Genomic DNA, 14,519 nt, shown 5'->3' on the forward strand with positions numbered 1-14,519 from the left:
TTGACAACTTGACATCTGTCATCCGAATTCTCAAGCAAACTCTTCGGACCACTCGTGTAATGTTGGGAGTCTTACTCTTCATGTCCATAATATTCGCTGATCCAAAAGATGTTACGACAATGTACATGAGTACTTTCTCAAATAAATACAAAGAACAATACAAAATAGCCTGATTGTAATGCAGAACGTCTTTCTTTGTTTGTCTTCATTCGCTAGACGCTAGAAATATATAGTTCCATCATCTTTCTAAACTTTGTTTGACAATACTTCAGTATTTAAAGATGATTTTGTGAAACCAACAATGACTGAACACCAACATTGATAAGATAGTTTTTACCAGTCTGGATCTCTGGTGTTGCAGCAGCTGTGGCATCAACAATAACAGTCACACATTGATAAAATCCAGCTCTCAGAATCAACCCTGTGCATCACTCGTCCAAGATTCTTGCTTTTTCAGCACAGAAGAGTTGCTTAAAGAAAAGTTAGAAAACACATTCCATGCCTCTATTCCGGTTTGCTCAACATTTTACCGGTTTAAGGTTGTTCCAGATCGGTAATGAAAGAACCGGACAAAAGATGCCTATTTAAAATTTAAACCAAGCTGAAGAATCATAACCGACCACAGTAAAAAAAAAAAACACTCCTGTATTAACAAACTTTGCTTCAAGTTGGTTAACTTGTATTAGAAAAAAAAGCTAAGGAATAAAAAAAAGGAGTCGCTCTTCTTTTGCAGGAATCACCAGTCTCTATGACCCGGGCTTTGATATCTGAAGGTAAACCATTTGAGTATAGCCATTGAACACAGACTTATCAAGCCGACCTAAACCGAGTCGTTGGAACAAACGGCGCTTCCCATCTGCTACGATCGGTGGAGTCGAACGAGCGGGGTCGTACCGTGACTGATGTGTCAACGAAGGTCCTGCAACCGGAGGTAGCTCCCAATAGGCATCAAGAATCGATTCGACGTATCTGCTGTTCTGGAAATGCTGATTGTGTGAGATTTGCGTGTTTGTGTGGTTAAAGTCATCTCTCATTTCTCCTCTCACTCCCCACCATGTTTCACCTAGTCCGCACAGTTCCTCTGTATCAACTGCTTTTTCCCAGAACCTCTTCCTCTTTGATCTTATCCTCGCTTCATCGCTGTCTTTGAAACAGCTGTGGCCGCCTCCTGGTGGGAAAAAACAAAACCCATCATATGAGAAAATCATCCAAACTCATGTATTGAGATCTTTACAGAACAAACCTTTAATATATGACTGGTCACATATATGTCGCAGAGAATAGTGATCCCCTGTTCCTGTATCGTAGTTATCCTCGAAAATGAGATGTTGGAAACCCGCCTTCAGTGCCTGCTTTAGCCTGCTCTCGGTAGTATAATCAGAAAAAATAAAACAAAGAACTCTTCGCTAATGCAATAAGGGCAAGAGAAGAAGATATACCTTTTGAGTTCATTCTGATGATCATCGAAGAAGACAACAACGCGGCTTAGATCCGTCACTCCATGTTTCCTCAACACGTTCTTCCACTCAACACTCCCAAAATCAACAAAATCTTTGCCCGCAAAGTACGTGCAGTTTCCATCCACGTAAGCAGGTCCCTTCTTCAGGTACTTCTCGGGGTGTCTAGGCGTGAGCGAGATAATCGGCGTATCGGGCATAGCCTGACGCATAACCCAAGTGGAGTGTCCCTTAAAAGCACCACTCTCGATCATCAGCGCAGGCTTTAGCCAACGCGCCATGAACCATAGCCCGAAGCTGTGATCAAAACCCATCCCATGCATATTGTTCTTTATTGGCCGTGTTTCGTATATCGGTACAAACTCTTCTAGAGCCTTGAGTAGATCCTTGGAGGTCCACTCGACTTCTTTTCCATGTTTCGATCTGCCTTTTGCCAAGGGAAGAGAATTAAATACGTACACACCATATACAAATCAATCTCTTTGTTAAGAACAATATATTCCATAACACCACCATCAAAGTCCTCTTATACTAAAATCAACATGGAGACTGAGAAGAAGAAGAACATCAGATTCCTCAGAAGATAAAACTCATAACTAACTTTTACAAGAGCATCTTTAATGGTTTTTTCTCTCTACTATTTCATGCTGTGGAGGGCAAACTAAACTTTCAAGAATGATAAAAAATTTACAACCTTAAACCAATACTTATATCCCTTAAAAACCAGGCTAAGTCTGTCTAGCAAATAACAAAAGTAGGTTTTTACTGATGCACTAAGATCTAAGCAGCAGCCCTGGGACCGGAACGGGTACAGGAAACAGGGACGGGAAAGGGGACGGGGACAGGCAAACTTAATTTTTTTAGATACGGGTACGGCATAGAAACTGCAACCAAATTATAAGAAAATATAAAAATATAAAAATATCCATAAGTGTAGGTTCTTCATTTTCACTTAATAAGTTGGTAGATCCATTACCAGACTACTACCACCAATTTCAGTTTGAGAATCATCTTCTTTATCTATAGAAAACCACAGAAAACATAAGATACATCAAGTGAAAGCAGAAACATATAAATTGATAGTCCCATTTTCGTATTAAAACACAGAAAAAAAATCAGAAACATTGTATTTTAAGTCACAACAAAGCCAAAGACATTAAAAAAAAAAGAGACTTCACAACAGTCATCAAGGACACAAGAGCATCAGACGCCACACCATCTGGCCCATCGGTTGATGCTCTTGTGTCATTGTAAAGTCTTTGTTTGAATAAGTGTTTCTTAGCTTTATGCTACTATAGGGAATAACATTTTAACACAACTCATGGCTCTGCAATTGATTAGGCACGTACACCACTATCCACATTAACCATTGGCAAGCAACTTACAGCAACAAAACCAATTCAACTTGCTTGTGAAAATCTAATACTCAAACCTAGATCAAATCTCACCAAATCATTCTTAAGTAAATCCACACTGAATCATCACTAGAGATAAACCAATGCACAGTGCCCAGGGCCGGGGCCGTAGACGAGTCAAGAGGGAATTCAATAATTTGGAGCCGAAATTCTTTTTTTTCACAAATTTGGGGACTCAAGGTGAATGTTTCATCAGGCTTGGCTCAGGGCCGGCGCTGACAATGCATATAAAACAATGCACAAGAGAGAGAGAGAGAGATCACGAGAGCTTACACCAAGGAACACCTAGGGCTCCAAAATCCGATTCGAGCCCGTCGAGACCGAAGAAACCGATCCGAGCGACGGGATCGAAGCGGGAGATGCAGACGAAGCTGGTGGAGCGGAATGCGAAGGAGATGAGGAAGAGGAGGGCGAGGAAGAGGAGAGCGATGACGAGGCAAGGCCACCACTGGTGCCCGATCCGGGAGACGAAATTGGAGGCGAGGAGGTAGATGTGGGGACGCTTGGTCTTTGATTCGTCGGCGGCGCCGGATTCGCCGGAGTAAGAGAGATCGGCGTCGGAGTGAGGACGGCGGAAGGAGAGAGCGCGATCGAGCATCGTCGTCGTCGGAGTTTTGGGGGAGTGAGAGGAGTGCCACGGTGATTGTTGCCCCCCGTTGTTGTTGTTGTTGCTGTTGTTCATCGCTACTACTCTTTCCATTTAATTTAATTCGAATAATCTCTTTCTCTTTCTTTTTATTTTTTTCTTTTAATAATGACTGGTACAGTGATTTAAATAGAGTGATTTTTTTTAGTACTGTGTGATTAAGGTTCTCATTTTGAAATTATGAGATATTCATGAAAGCTCCTTCTATCATTAGTCAATTTATGATTGGCTCATTTAGTTATAAAAATTAAGATTTAGTTAGATAATTAAATAAATTTAAATATTAATAGGTTGAGACTTTTTTTTTTTTGAAATATCAAAAAAAAATACTCTTACGTTTTTCAAGAAAATTAAAGTAATAATCAGGACATATATTAAAATATTTAGAATTTACTACTGTTCCCATTGGACCTGTTTTATGTGTCTCAATTGAAACTGGTTCCTTTTATTGGACCGGTCACCGGTAGAAGTTTATAATTATCTAGTAGCCATGTTAGTTAAGTATGTAGTGCAATACAGTTACCATTTACCAAGCTAATTGTCAAATTTGTTTCCTCATAAGGAAACATAACCTTCTAGTCAATTGCAATCCCTAAGCATAGCTATCACATCAACTAGATTTTTTCTTTCATTTTAATTCTCCCTCTCACGGTTTACTAATTAGCTTGCCTACTTGGTTCAATTAATTTTTCTTAGTTATTTGGTAGATTGGGCTTCACTACAAAATAATGGGCTTTGGCTTTTATAACCCTTTGCTTTTTTGGTTAATAAATATTTTAACCGATAAAACACAAAGCTAATGTTCTTTTCTTTGTTTGTCCAGAAAAAAAAAAGTTCTTTTCTTGGTTCAAATAAATTCACGGAAGCAGTTCCCGCTCTGATGTGCATAAGATGCTTTTTGCACAGGGTCCAGTTTTTGAGAAAAAAATTTGTTAAGAGTTTTAAGGTTTTACATGATAATGAGCTAATAACTATTTATTGCCAAAAGGTATTAAAGATCAAAGCTGGAAGAGAAACGCATGTGTATAGTCACTGATTAGCCTAATTCTTTAGGTTAAACCAATGAGTAACTCTGATTAATTAAGTTACACATAGTCAGTCAGTCCGCTTGAGTCGTTATAGAGCAGTGTTCTTTTTTTCAAACGGGAGTTTTCTGTTTAGGTTAGAGACTTTGTCCAGGTCCCTTGCAACTTCATTACGCTCAATTAAATGCTAAAAAAGACCTTTAACGTGAAAAAGTCTCAAACGGCGGCAAAATCGTGTTATGAGTAAAATGTCTCTCTCTTTCTCTCTCTCGAGCCTCGATTGATTGATTCTCCAAGAGTTTTTTTTATCTCATGAGCATCATTTGATTGTAAGATACAAAGTGTCATGAGTACGTAGTCCAGTCTCACACTTTGTATGGTACAATCAAATGATGCGTATAATCAATGAATAACATAAAGCTACAATTAGTGCCTGAAATTTGATTAAGTTGCACTGAATAGGCTTAATTCTTACAAAGCAGCTTGGTTTTTTAATTTCTCAAAATAGGTGGGGAAACGCTTTGGTGGGGTCGTTAACCAAGTCTCATTTATATGTTTTTAAAATAGTACCTTTAACCTGGAACTAAAAAGTCTTAAACGCAGACAAAATCACAGCTCTAGCTATGGGTAAAATCTCTCTCTCTCTCTTTCACTTTCTTGATTCTTCTCTCGTGTTTTTGGATTATGCTTGTGTAGTTGTGTTGTGTGTGATCGGATGAGACTCATGTGAAAACAGATTGGTTCAAGAACTCGTCAAAGCAGAGCTCATCATCACTACAGATTGGCGGGGGATCTTCCACTGCTCATCCCAGTCCACATATCTCCAAAGGCAAGCAGGTTTGCTGATCTAGTTCCGAGATTCTTCATCACGATCAGTGTTGAGAAGTTTTCTGGAAATGTTTGTTTTTTACCTTACTGTGATCACTGAAACCTTCAAATGTTTGGTAGATTGTACAAGGTCACGGAGAAGTGTTTACGCACTTTATATCACTTCCATTAGCCATATACCCTGAGCTGAAACAAAAGGTTGAGACTTTTCGGAATTCTATATTGGGTAACGATCATGATAAGAAGCCTTTGAAGTTTCAGAGTACTTTAGATGGTAAGATCAAACAAAACAAAAATAAATAAACTAGTAGTATAAGTTTTATTATAAAACTTGTTTTCATGACATGCCATCTTAAGCAGAAATGGGAATCGAAAAATCGATGTTTATTTCGCCAAACAGTTTACACTTGACTGTGGTTATGCTAAAGTTAGAGAACAAGGAAGCTGTGGATGCAGCTCAGGATATACTTAAGGTTACAATTAGTTTCCTATTAGTTAAGAGATATTGTATGCATCTTCTTATGATTGGTTTGATGATTGAGATCTTGTATTTTCGTAAAATTTAGAGTGTTTCTACAAGTGTGAGGCATGCTTTGGATAACCGACCTGTCTTCATACGACTTAAAGGATTGGTACGATGTTACATCCTTGGCTTTAACGTTTACTACAAAATTTGTAGTGACTTGAAACATAAACTTTGACGTATGCTTTGAATATTTTCTCGTGTTAAGGATTGTATGAATGGATCTTTAGACAAAACGCGCGTGCTCTATGCACCTGTTGAAGAAGTTGGGGGTGAAGGCCGGCTGCTAAGGGCTTGTAGCATCCTATTATCTCTAAGAGCCTATTTTTCCTCATGTCCCTTTGGTTTAAGATAGACACATGAATTTATATCTTATTATCATTTTGCAAGATTTGTTGAATTCTTTAACTCCATAAATAAGATATAATCATTGGTGCATTTGTGAATGCTGGATTTGCTGGGAAAGATGCAAAGTCACGCTTGAAGGTAAATGCTTCTTTTTCTTCTTTTTTTTTTAAGGTAAATGCTTTTATATCTCGTTTACTAGGAGAAATACAATGATTGAAATAAAGTGGTTTCAGCTTCCTTCCTGCTTATTCCTTTCTTTTGCAGCTACATGTCACCATGATGAATGCAACCTACAGAAGGGATAAAAGCAAAGGGATGACTTTTGATGCGCGAGAGATACACAAGGAATTTGGGAGAAAGGATTGGGGTGAGTATCTAATTAGAGAAGCTCAGATCTCAAAACGATTTTGGTATGATTCGAAAGGCTACTTCCATTCTTGTGGTTCACTACTTTTTCCACATAAGTGACACTGAAATGGATCAATATCCACTCTGTAGATGCTTGGTCAAGACTATGATCAGTGGTAATATCAGTTATGTAATACATGTGTGTGTATGTAACCAGTAGTAGCAATTGGTAATGTTTAAAAACATCATGTTTGCTATGTTGAATAAACAAGTTGACTCTAAGTCTCATTTCCATGTTTAAAAACAAGACTCAACCTGAAAAAGTCTTAAACGTCGGCAAAATCTGTTTATTTGAGTTTCCTAGAGTTTTTGGGTTCTGATTTGGATTATGCTTTGTGTTGTGTGTGTGATCCACTGAGCATCATTTAAAATTAGAGTCGCTCTAACATTTTTAAAGCGAATTTTATCTTCTCAGTCAAATTTTAAATTTGCGTAATTCACCATCATGTTTTGAAAATCGACCCGGACACCGAACTGGACGATTTAGCGAGTCAATGGATCATTGGATCGACCGCAGGTGAACTGCGGATTAATAAATGAATTAGTTTATTATATAATAATATATTAGCTATGAAAATAAAAATATAGAAAACTAAAATTAATATTTTCTAAATGTTTTTTGAAACATAAAATAATAGTTTGGATATGTATATATTTTATGTTTTAAAAACATTTATAAAGTACTTAACTTTACCTTTTATATTTTTTATTTTCATTTGATATACAAAATATCAAAAGAAAATTTAGACTATTTAAAAAATTTGTAGCTAGTTAAGAATTATGACATCTAAAAGAATCAAAAATAAAATTCATAAATAATTTTGTCTAATGTGAATAATAAATTAAACTTCAATTCCAAAATAAAACAAAAGTAAAACATCATTGTAATAAATTGTCAATAACAAAAATAAATGGGCTTATTTGTCAAATAACCAAATAAATAGAAATTGTATTTGTAGAGAGAAGGTAGAAAGAGATAGGAAGAGAAAGTAGGAGAAAATGGGAGATTTTTGTTAGTTAGTAAATTTTTGTTTTTTGTATGGTTAATAGGCTTAGTTTCCTAAAATAAATTAACACCAAATTACATCAATTAATTTTGGCAAAAAAAACTGAAAAAAACGTAACTTTTTAAATTAGAAATTTAGAATATAAAACATAATCTGAAAACATAACTAAGAGTTTTAAAAAATGTAAAAGTTATCTATTGGTTCAACCAGTGGTTCAACCGGTATCGGATTTCGGGTTTTTGTGAATTTTCGCGGGTTTTAAATTTTGGGTTTTTGACAAAACCCAAACCGAAATTTTATCGAATCACCGGATTTACCGGTTCAACCGCGGGTCCAGATCAAGTTTTATATCAAACTCAAAGCAAAAAGAAAAAAAAAGTCATGTTCCGTGCTCTTCACTCCACATTGCTTTTTAAAGACTCCTACATTTCTTAACACGTGCGTGAGTTTCCAAAGCTTTCGGTTAGTGCGAAGCTTCAACCCGCCTAAAACCCCTTAACGGTCTAAGCAAAACCAACATCCTCGCGCCATTTATCAGTTTCCTTTGCTTGTTCTCCTTCCCTCGTTCATCTTTCTCTGTAGACACTTCTCATCTCTGGCCATGGCTACTTCTCCAACTAATAAACACGTCCAAGAAGAAGACGACGTGCAAACAGACGAGGTTGATCCCGCCAAAACAACTAAAGAAGAAGTCGAAGTGCTAACAGAGGAAGAAGATGAGCTCAAGAAAGAAGCTACCGGGAGCCTTCTTGAGTCTGATCCAACCAGCGTAAGAGATGAAGAGTCCGACGAAGAAACTGAGAATCAGAAACGTCAAGAAGAGTCGATCACTGTACATCCCAAACTCTATTATGATCAAGAACCATTAACTGTCTCTGTTTTACTCTGCTTTCTTGCCCGACATAAGTGTATGATTAGGTTACTAATGATACAAGTCTTAATCAGACTCGTAGGAGGGATCAAACAATGGACCGTGGCTCAACATCTTTTGCAACTGAGAACCAGAATCGTCAACAAGACTCAATCACGGTACATCCCAAACTCTGTGATGATCAAGAACCTTTAAGTGATTAGAGTCTATGCATATTGTCTATGTTTTGCTATAATTCTTGTAATGTTGGATAGTTGGTAGAGTGATAGAGTCTAGGTCTACTGTCTCTGTTTTGGTCCGTTTCTTGTCCCACCATTAATCTTGGATCATGTTAGACGTAGCCTTGTTGCTAATGATCCAAGTCTTAACCAGGTTAGTAGGAGTGATCAAATGAGGGACCGTGGCTCAACATCGTTTGGACCAAGTGTGCCTCCATGTCATCAGGAGCGATCAGTTGTATCTATTAGGAATAATTTAAACCTGCGTTTTGGGTTGCCGCAGCCAAGATGGTTAGTAGTAGATCAGTACTATACAGATGGGTTTGGTCAATATCCACCGAGACCGCCAATGATGCAGCAGCAGAACCATCTTGTTCCATATCTATTTCGAGGTCAAGCTCCTCCAATGATGCAGCAAGACCAGATTGTTGCCTATCTACTTACATGTCAAGTTCCAGTGAGGCTAGTGATGCGACAGGACCAGTTTTTCACCTATCTACTCCCTTCAGGTAAGGCTCCAATGATGTATTACCAGGAACAGGACCAGATTGCTCCCAACGTAGTCATAGGTCAAGCTTCAGCGAGGACAGTGACGTACAACCAGGACCAGATTGTTCACAGTCTAGGCCACTTTGAGGCTCCACTGATGCAGCCACTGGTGATGATGTACAGTCCGCGCCCTATAGTTAACACCGTACCAGTGAGGCCTATGATGAACTACAACCACAAACAGCAGCAGCAATTCAACAAAGGACATCAACGCTTTAGGTTCCCCATGATTATGATTCAACACCACCTACCTTCTCCCAACGCAGCAGCAGCACCACGGCCTGAGCAGAATCAGCAACTTCGGTCTCAAACACAACAACAGCCAAGGGAGTCTCAGGGGTCTAACGTTCTTGATTCTGATCCAACCCGTTCTGGTCTTAATCTCAGCAGAGAAAACGAACAGTCAGACCATGGAATTAAGAACCAGAATCTTCAAGAAGGCTCGATCATGGTACATACCAAACTTTTTGATGATGAACATCTTTAAGTTATTTAGAGTCTATGCATATTGTCTCTGTTTTGCTCTGCTTCTTATCTTGCCATTAATGTAATGATCAGATGCATAGGAGTGATCAAACGGTTGACCGTGGCTCAACATCGTTTGCCAGTGATCAGGACCGTCTTCTGAATTGTTATGTAGCTCAAATGTCTCAACAGATGATGCCTCGTGAAGTGAAAACGATGGAGGTTGATCCCGCCAAAACAAGCAAAGAAGAAGACCAAGTGCGAACAGAGGAAGAAGATGAGCACAAGGAAGAAGCTATCGAGGGCCATCTTGAGTCTGATCCAACCAATTCTTCTCTTAGTCTCAGCATAGAAGACAAAGTTATAGAGAATCAGAATAGTCAAGAAGACTCGATTACGGTACATTCCAAACTCTACGATGAGAAAGAACCTTAAGTGATTAGAGTCTATGTCTATTGTCTCTGTTTTGCTCTGATTATTGTCCGGCCATCAATGATGGATTAGGTTAGTCGTAGTAGTGATAGAGTCTAAGTCTACTGTTTCTGTTTTGATCTGCTTCTTGTCCTGCCACTAACGTTGCCTTAGGTTAATGCGTAGTCTTGTTACTACTGAGTACTGATCGTAGTCTTAGTCAGTTTCATAGGAGTGGTCAACTTATGGACCGTGGCTTAACATTATTTGCAAGTGAACAGAACCGTAGTCTTCTGTTTTATACATTTGAAAGACTTTTGCTCTGCTTCTTGTCCCACAGTTTCTGACTTTTTGTTGTTGTTGTTATTATGTTAATCTTGCAGGTTATGTATGAAGGAGACGATGTTATTTCAATCGGAGGAAGACCAAAAGGGTTTAAGAAACCAAACCCTCTCAATCTAGCAAAACATGATCGTGAAGCTCGGACAAGAGGAAGAGGAAGACAACGAGGGAGAGGACAAAGAGGGAGGGGACGTGAAATGAGAGGCGAGACTTATGAGGAAGAAGAAGATGTTCAAGAAGAAGAAGCTCAGCCTCAACAATTCCAAAGCAAAATACCGGTATGGTTCTTTTATTCATCGATTTTATGGATCTATCCTCTGAAAATAAGGAGAAGACATGCATGAAAGCTTAACTATGCTCATCTCTTGTTTTTATTCAATTATTTACTTTCATATCCTTTCTGTCGATTTGAGAATCATGTCAAATCTCTTTTTAATGTTTAGTTAATATATGTTAATTTTCATATGTGTAGGCATTTGAAGATGGGAGCAAAATTATAACAGATTGGACTACTACAAATCTATTTAACGATCCAATTGAACAATATGAAGGTATTTTAAACACATGATTGAAATTTTATTTATATTATAATAAATTAATGGAAACCAAATTTTGTTTTTGCAGACACTTGTGCCTCTGTTGTATTCGCTCGACTCACACAAGCAGCTTACAACAGAGACAAACCCATCCCCCAACGCCGTACTCTATCTTACCGACATTTGGCTGACCATATTAAAAGCATGACGGGAAAGAAGAATTCATTTGCGTTCAGAAATTTGAAGATACCAATCGAATTCCTTGAGAATGAAGGACTTTACAGAGAAGTCCGTGTGTATTAAATTTTGTTTCAATTTCCGTTATATGGATTTGAAATTTAATGAACTTTGTTTGTGTAGGGGGTTACCGGAGGAAAAGGAGGGAAAACTAAAGGATACTTTGACTCAGAACGTGATGTGAACGCACAAATAGTTTTTGCAAAGTTGGAAACTGTTCCTCTTGGAATAGTTCTAGAGGACCGGCTGGAACTCCATCAAATTGGGAACGTAAGTAGAAATTTTACTTTAATTTCTCACCAAGAATAGGGCAGTGTTAGTTATAACATATGATTATTCATCTTTGTCTTTAGGAAATCTACTATGTCCCTGGTAAACGTGACGAACTACTTGGAGAACATGCGTTGCTTGTTGTAGGAAGTGGTCATACGCCAGATGGAGTTGATTTCTTGGTTGCTCAGAACTCGTGGGGAACAGGTTATGCCAACGGTGGGTACTGCAGGATATCCCTCCCAGAGACTCGTGGTTTCGATATTTTCTGGCCACATTGGTAGTTTTCTATTTTTTTTTTCAGTACTTGTGGCCTTTTATGGTTAGAGATGGCTATTTTGCTATGTCCTTTGTTGCTAAGGATCGCTATATTTTGCTACTCTCCATGAGATTTTATGTTAATTTTATGTGTTAATTTTATGGCTTTTTGTAATGGTGCATCTAGCTTTTTAAAAACTATAAAGCCCATAGGAAACATTTTAGTTATTGGAACTCCATCTAATGACATAACACAGAATCATAGTACAAATAGCTCTAAGTTCTTATAGATCATTACAACCACTATAGATCATTTAAGTTACAAGGCATAAACAGTCAAATAAAGTTAAAACATTACAACCACAAAAAATCATTTAAATTAAAGATAATGTGCCCTTTTGGCAACTCCTTCTTCCTCCCCAAATCCCAGTTCCAGATAAGAAAACACAAAGAAACAAGTCAGCAACGCTCCAAAGAGAGATATACAAACTCAAACTGTAAGGGTCGTGCACTTATTAGTAACGTAGAAGATCGGTGATAACATGTGACTGAGATGAGCAAATTAGTTCATATGGTAATATTATATATGTTTATACATGTGTGTGTGCTTATTGTATAAGACACCATATCATGCATATTCACACATCTTCGAAGCCAAAAAAGCATCTATGACATCAACATCTAAATACGTTTGAATCTAAAACTGGCTAAGAGAAAATCCTTAGTTAGTAGGAGCCGGTCTACAGAGGATGGGATGAAACTTTCTGTCAAGAGTAGCCATAGCCTTGGCTTGATACTCAACAAGAGGTCCATAGGATATCTCCCTGGCCATGAATGTAATGTATGACTTGGGTCTCGGGCCTCCTCGATAGTTACCTCTTACCACTTCAACAAACTCCACGTTGGAATCCTTTTTAACCAATCAAAAACATAAAAAGATTCAGACTTTGATGTACTTAAATGAAAACTACATGACAAGAAAGAAAAGGAACTAACCTTGTCTTGGTTGTGTCTTTGAAGACATATGATGGCCATCTCCTCACAGTAATCGCGGAAGGTTTTGGGGTTAGCCCCTCCATCGTCAAAACTCACCGGCTTGATTCCTTTGTACCTATCACTTGGCCTAAGCGATGGATCCACCATGAATCCCTACACACAAACACAAGAATCACCACGACCTAAGTCTACTTAATTCTATGGGGGTTTAAGGTTACATTAAAAGCAGAAAAGGTGGGTACCTTGCTGGTGATGAGCTGCTGTTTATAGATGCGATAGTGTTCTCTAGCATTCTCCATGTCTTCATAAGGCTGGTAATGTTGGGGAAGGTCAGGGTCCGAAGAGGAAGTATACACTACACCATCGAAGCTGTCCACATCCCACTCGGGTACCTCTAAGAGATCTATCTTATCATCCTCGCGCTCCTCAATCCCGCCTCTTTCATCACTCTCACCATCGCTCTCTTCCTCTTCCTCTGGATCGAGCTCGGCCTTACGTTTTCTCAGGAGCGAATCGTCAGCGACTGAAGAAACTTCCATGGGATCATCTGTCGCCTCCCTCCTCAACTCCGTTGAACACCCTTCCCTCGTCGTCAAGGCTGCGCAGGGTTTGAGAACCACTGAAGATGCTTCCATGGATACTTCCTTAAAGTTGCTCGAATCTCTGTCTGTCTCGGAGCAAGGTTTGAGAACCATGGTATTCCGACAAAACTCTAGAACACCTTTTTTTTTTTGAAAATAACTCTAGAACACCTTCTGTTTGAGATTCGGACAACCTAGAACACTTTCTCAGCCAAAGATAACTAGAAAAGAAAAAACAAATCTCGCAGTTGTTCAATGTGGACGCAAACTTTATATTATAGTTGTTGTATATATATGGTTGTGGTGGCAGCCTGGCAGGGGTAATCGTGTCATAGTCAAAATTTCCATTTTCTTATTTATTTTACTTTCTGTATATCCGTAATTTCCATATAGACTTAACAATATTTTTTTTTGAGATTTGAGTATAGATGACATCATATTTTTAGTTGAGAAGTGTATTTCCTTACTTGTCATATTATCCATGAATTTTAGGATAATTCATTACTTTTAATTAATATTGTTATTTAAATTTAAAATTATATTACATCAATATTTTGTATCAGGTAACACACCAAATGATATATAGTCGTAAATATTTTAATACATATTTTTAATTATTTTAATAGATGAAAGTAGCACACCTTGGCCCGGACAGTCTTTAAGATATCGAATAACCTGCAAAACTGCATCCAGATGGAAACTGAACTAAGATATTAACGTAATGACTAATCTCTGGACGAGTTATAACAAGATAGACTAGTAGTAGTAATAATAATCTATACTATTATTTATGAAGTAAATTTGCTTAGTTGTCATGTTCTCCATGATTTTAGGTAATTTTGCTTATTTGTCATATTCTTATTAAGTTTAAGCTAAATTAGCATTGATGTATTATTTGTTTTGAGCTGTGTCACTAAATAATTAATTTAAATAATAGCCTTGATGAATATTCTATATAAATAAAAACGAATTTTATTTTATTAATATTAAATTTATATGTTATATTAGCTTTTCTTATTTGTCATATTTTTATTAGGTTTTAGACTTTTAGATAGGTTATTAATTTATTATTAGTTTCTAACTATTCACTAATTTATTTTAACAATATAAAGTTTATATGCTATATGC

General features: G+C 37.6%; 3 protein-coding genes across 3 annotated transcripts; 1 reads left to right on the top strand and 2 right to left on the bottom strand.

Moving 5' to 3' along the window:
• Nucleotides 1–554: 554 nt before the first annotated feature.
• LOC108806684 (uncharacterized) lies at nucleotides 555–3,597 on the bottom strand. Its single transcript, XM_056999776.1, has 4 exons — nucleotides 3,146–3,597; nucleotides 1,440–1,884; nucleotides 1,244–1,359; nucleotides 555–1,168 (listed from the first exon to the last, which is right to left on the bottom strand). Exons 1-4 carry the CDS (start codon nucleotides 3,570–3,572, stop codon nucleotides 747–749), a joined length of 1,410 nt encoding a protein of 469 aa, XP_056855756.1. The 5' UTR covers nucleotides 3,573–3,597; the 3' UTR covers nucleotides 555–746.
• Nucleotides 3,598–5,059: 1,462 nt separating this feature from the next.
• LOC108807659 (uncharacterized) lies at nucleotides 5,060–6,932 on the top strand. The gene is made up of 8 exons (XM_056999779.1): nucleotides 5,060–5,170; nucleotides 5,280–5,380; nucleotides 5,492–5,645; nucleotides 5,732–5,844; nucleotides 5,938–6,003; nucleotides 6,103–6,193; nucleotides 6,316–6,380; nucleotides 6,507–6,932. The coding sequence occupies exons 1-8, from the start codon at nucleotides 5,167–5,169 to the stop codon at nucleotides 6,708–6,710; spliced, it is 798 nt and encodes a 265-aa protein (XP_056855759.1). The 5' UTR covers nucleotides 5,060–5,166; the 3' UTR covers nucleotides 6,711–6,932.
• A 5,431-nt stretch (nucleotides 6,933–12,363) lies between these two features.
• On the bottom strand, nucleotides 12,364–13,631 carry LOC108811537 (uncharacterized). Its single transcript, XM_056999778.1, has 4 exons — nucleotides 13,563–13,631; nucleotides 13,053–13,531; nucleotides 12,811–12,963; nucleotides 12,364–12,724 (listed from the first exon to the last, which is right to left on the bottom strand). The coding sequence occupies exons 2-4, from the start codon at nucleotides 13,503–13,505 to the stop codon at nucleotides 12,536–12,538; spliced, it is 795 nt and encodes a 264-aa protein (XP_056855758.1). The 5' UTR covers nucleotides 13,506–13,531; nucleotides 13,563–13,631; the 3' UTR covers nucleotides 12,364–12,535.
• Between the last annotated feature and the right edge of the window lie 888 nt (nucleotides 13,632–14,519).

The sequence above is a fragment of the Raphanus sativus genome, unplaced genomic scaffold (genome assembly GCF_000801105.2).
Source record: "Raphanus sativus cultivar WK10039 unplaced genomic scaffold, ASM80110v3 Scaffold2065, whole genome shotgun sequence".
In the NCBI taxonomy this organism is placed as follows: Eukaryota; Viridiplantae; Streptophyta; class Magnoliopsida; order Brassicales; family Brassicaceae; genus Raphanus; species Raphanus sativus.

Coding starts and splice junctions, on each gene's coding strand:
- LOC108806684 (XM_056999776.1), bottom strand. CDS start 3,572: ATGGAAAGAGTAGTAGCGATGAACAACAGCAACAACAACAACAACGGG. Junction 1,885..3,145: donor AGCCCTAGGTGTTCCTTGGT/GTAAGCTCTCGT, acceptor CCTTGGCAAAAG/GCAGATCGAAACATGGAAAA. Junction 1,360..1,439: donor CATCAGAATGAACTCAAAAG/GTATATCTTCTT, acceptor TACCGAGAGCAG/GCTAAAGCAGGCACTGAAGG.
- LOC108807659 (XM_056999779.1), top strand. Junction 6,194..6,315: donor CCGGCTGCTAAGGGCTTGTA/GCATCCTATTAT, acceptor TCCATAAATAAG/ATATAATCATTGGTGCATTT. Junction 6,381..6,506: donor ATGCAAAGTCACGCTTGAAG/GTAAATGCTTCT, acceptor TTTCTTTTGCAG/CTACATGTCACCATGATGAA.
- LOC108811537 (XM_056999778.1), bottom strand. CDS start 13,505: ATGGTTCTCAAACCTTGCTCCGAGACAGACAGAGATTCGAGCAACTTT. Junction 12,964..13,052: donor AGCAGCTCATCACCAGCAAG/GTACCCACCTTT, acceptor GTTTGTGTGTAG/GGATTCATGGTGGATCCATC. Junction 12,725..12,810: donor AAAGACACAACCAAGACAAG/GTTAGTTCCTTT, acceptor TTGGTTAAAAAG/GATTCCAACGTGGAGTTTGT.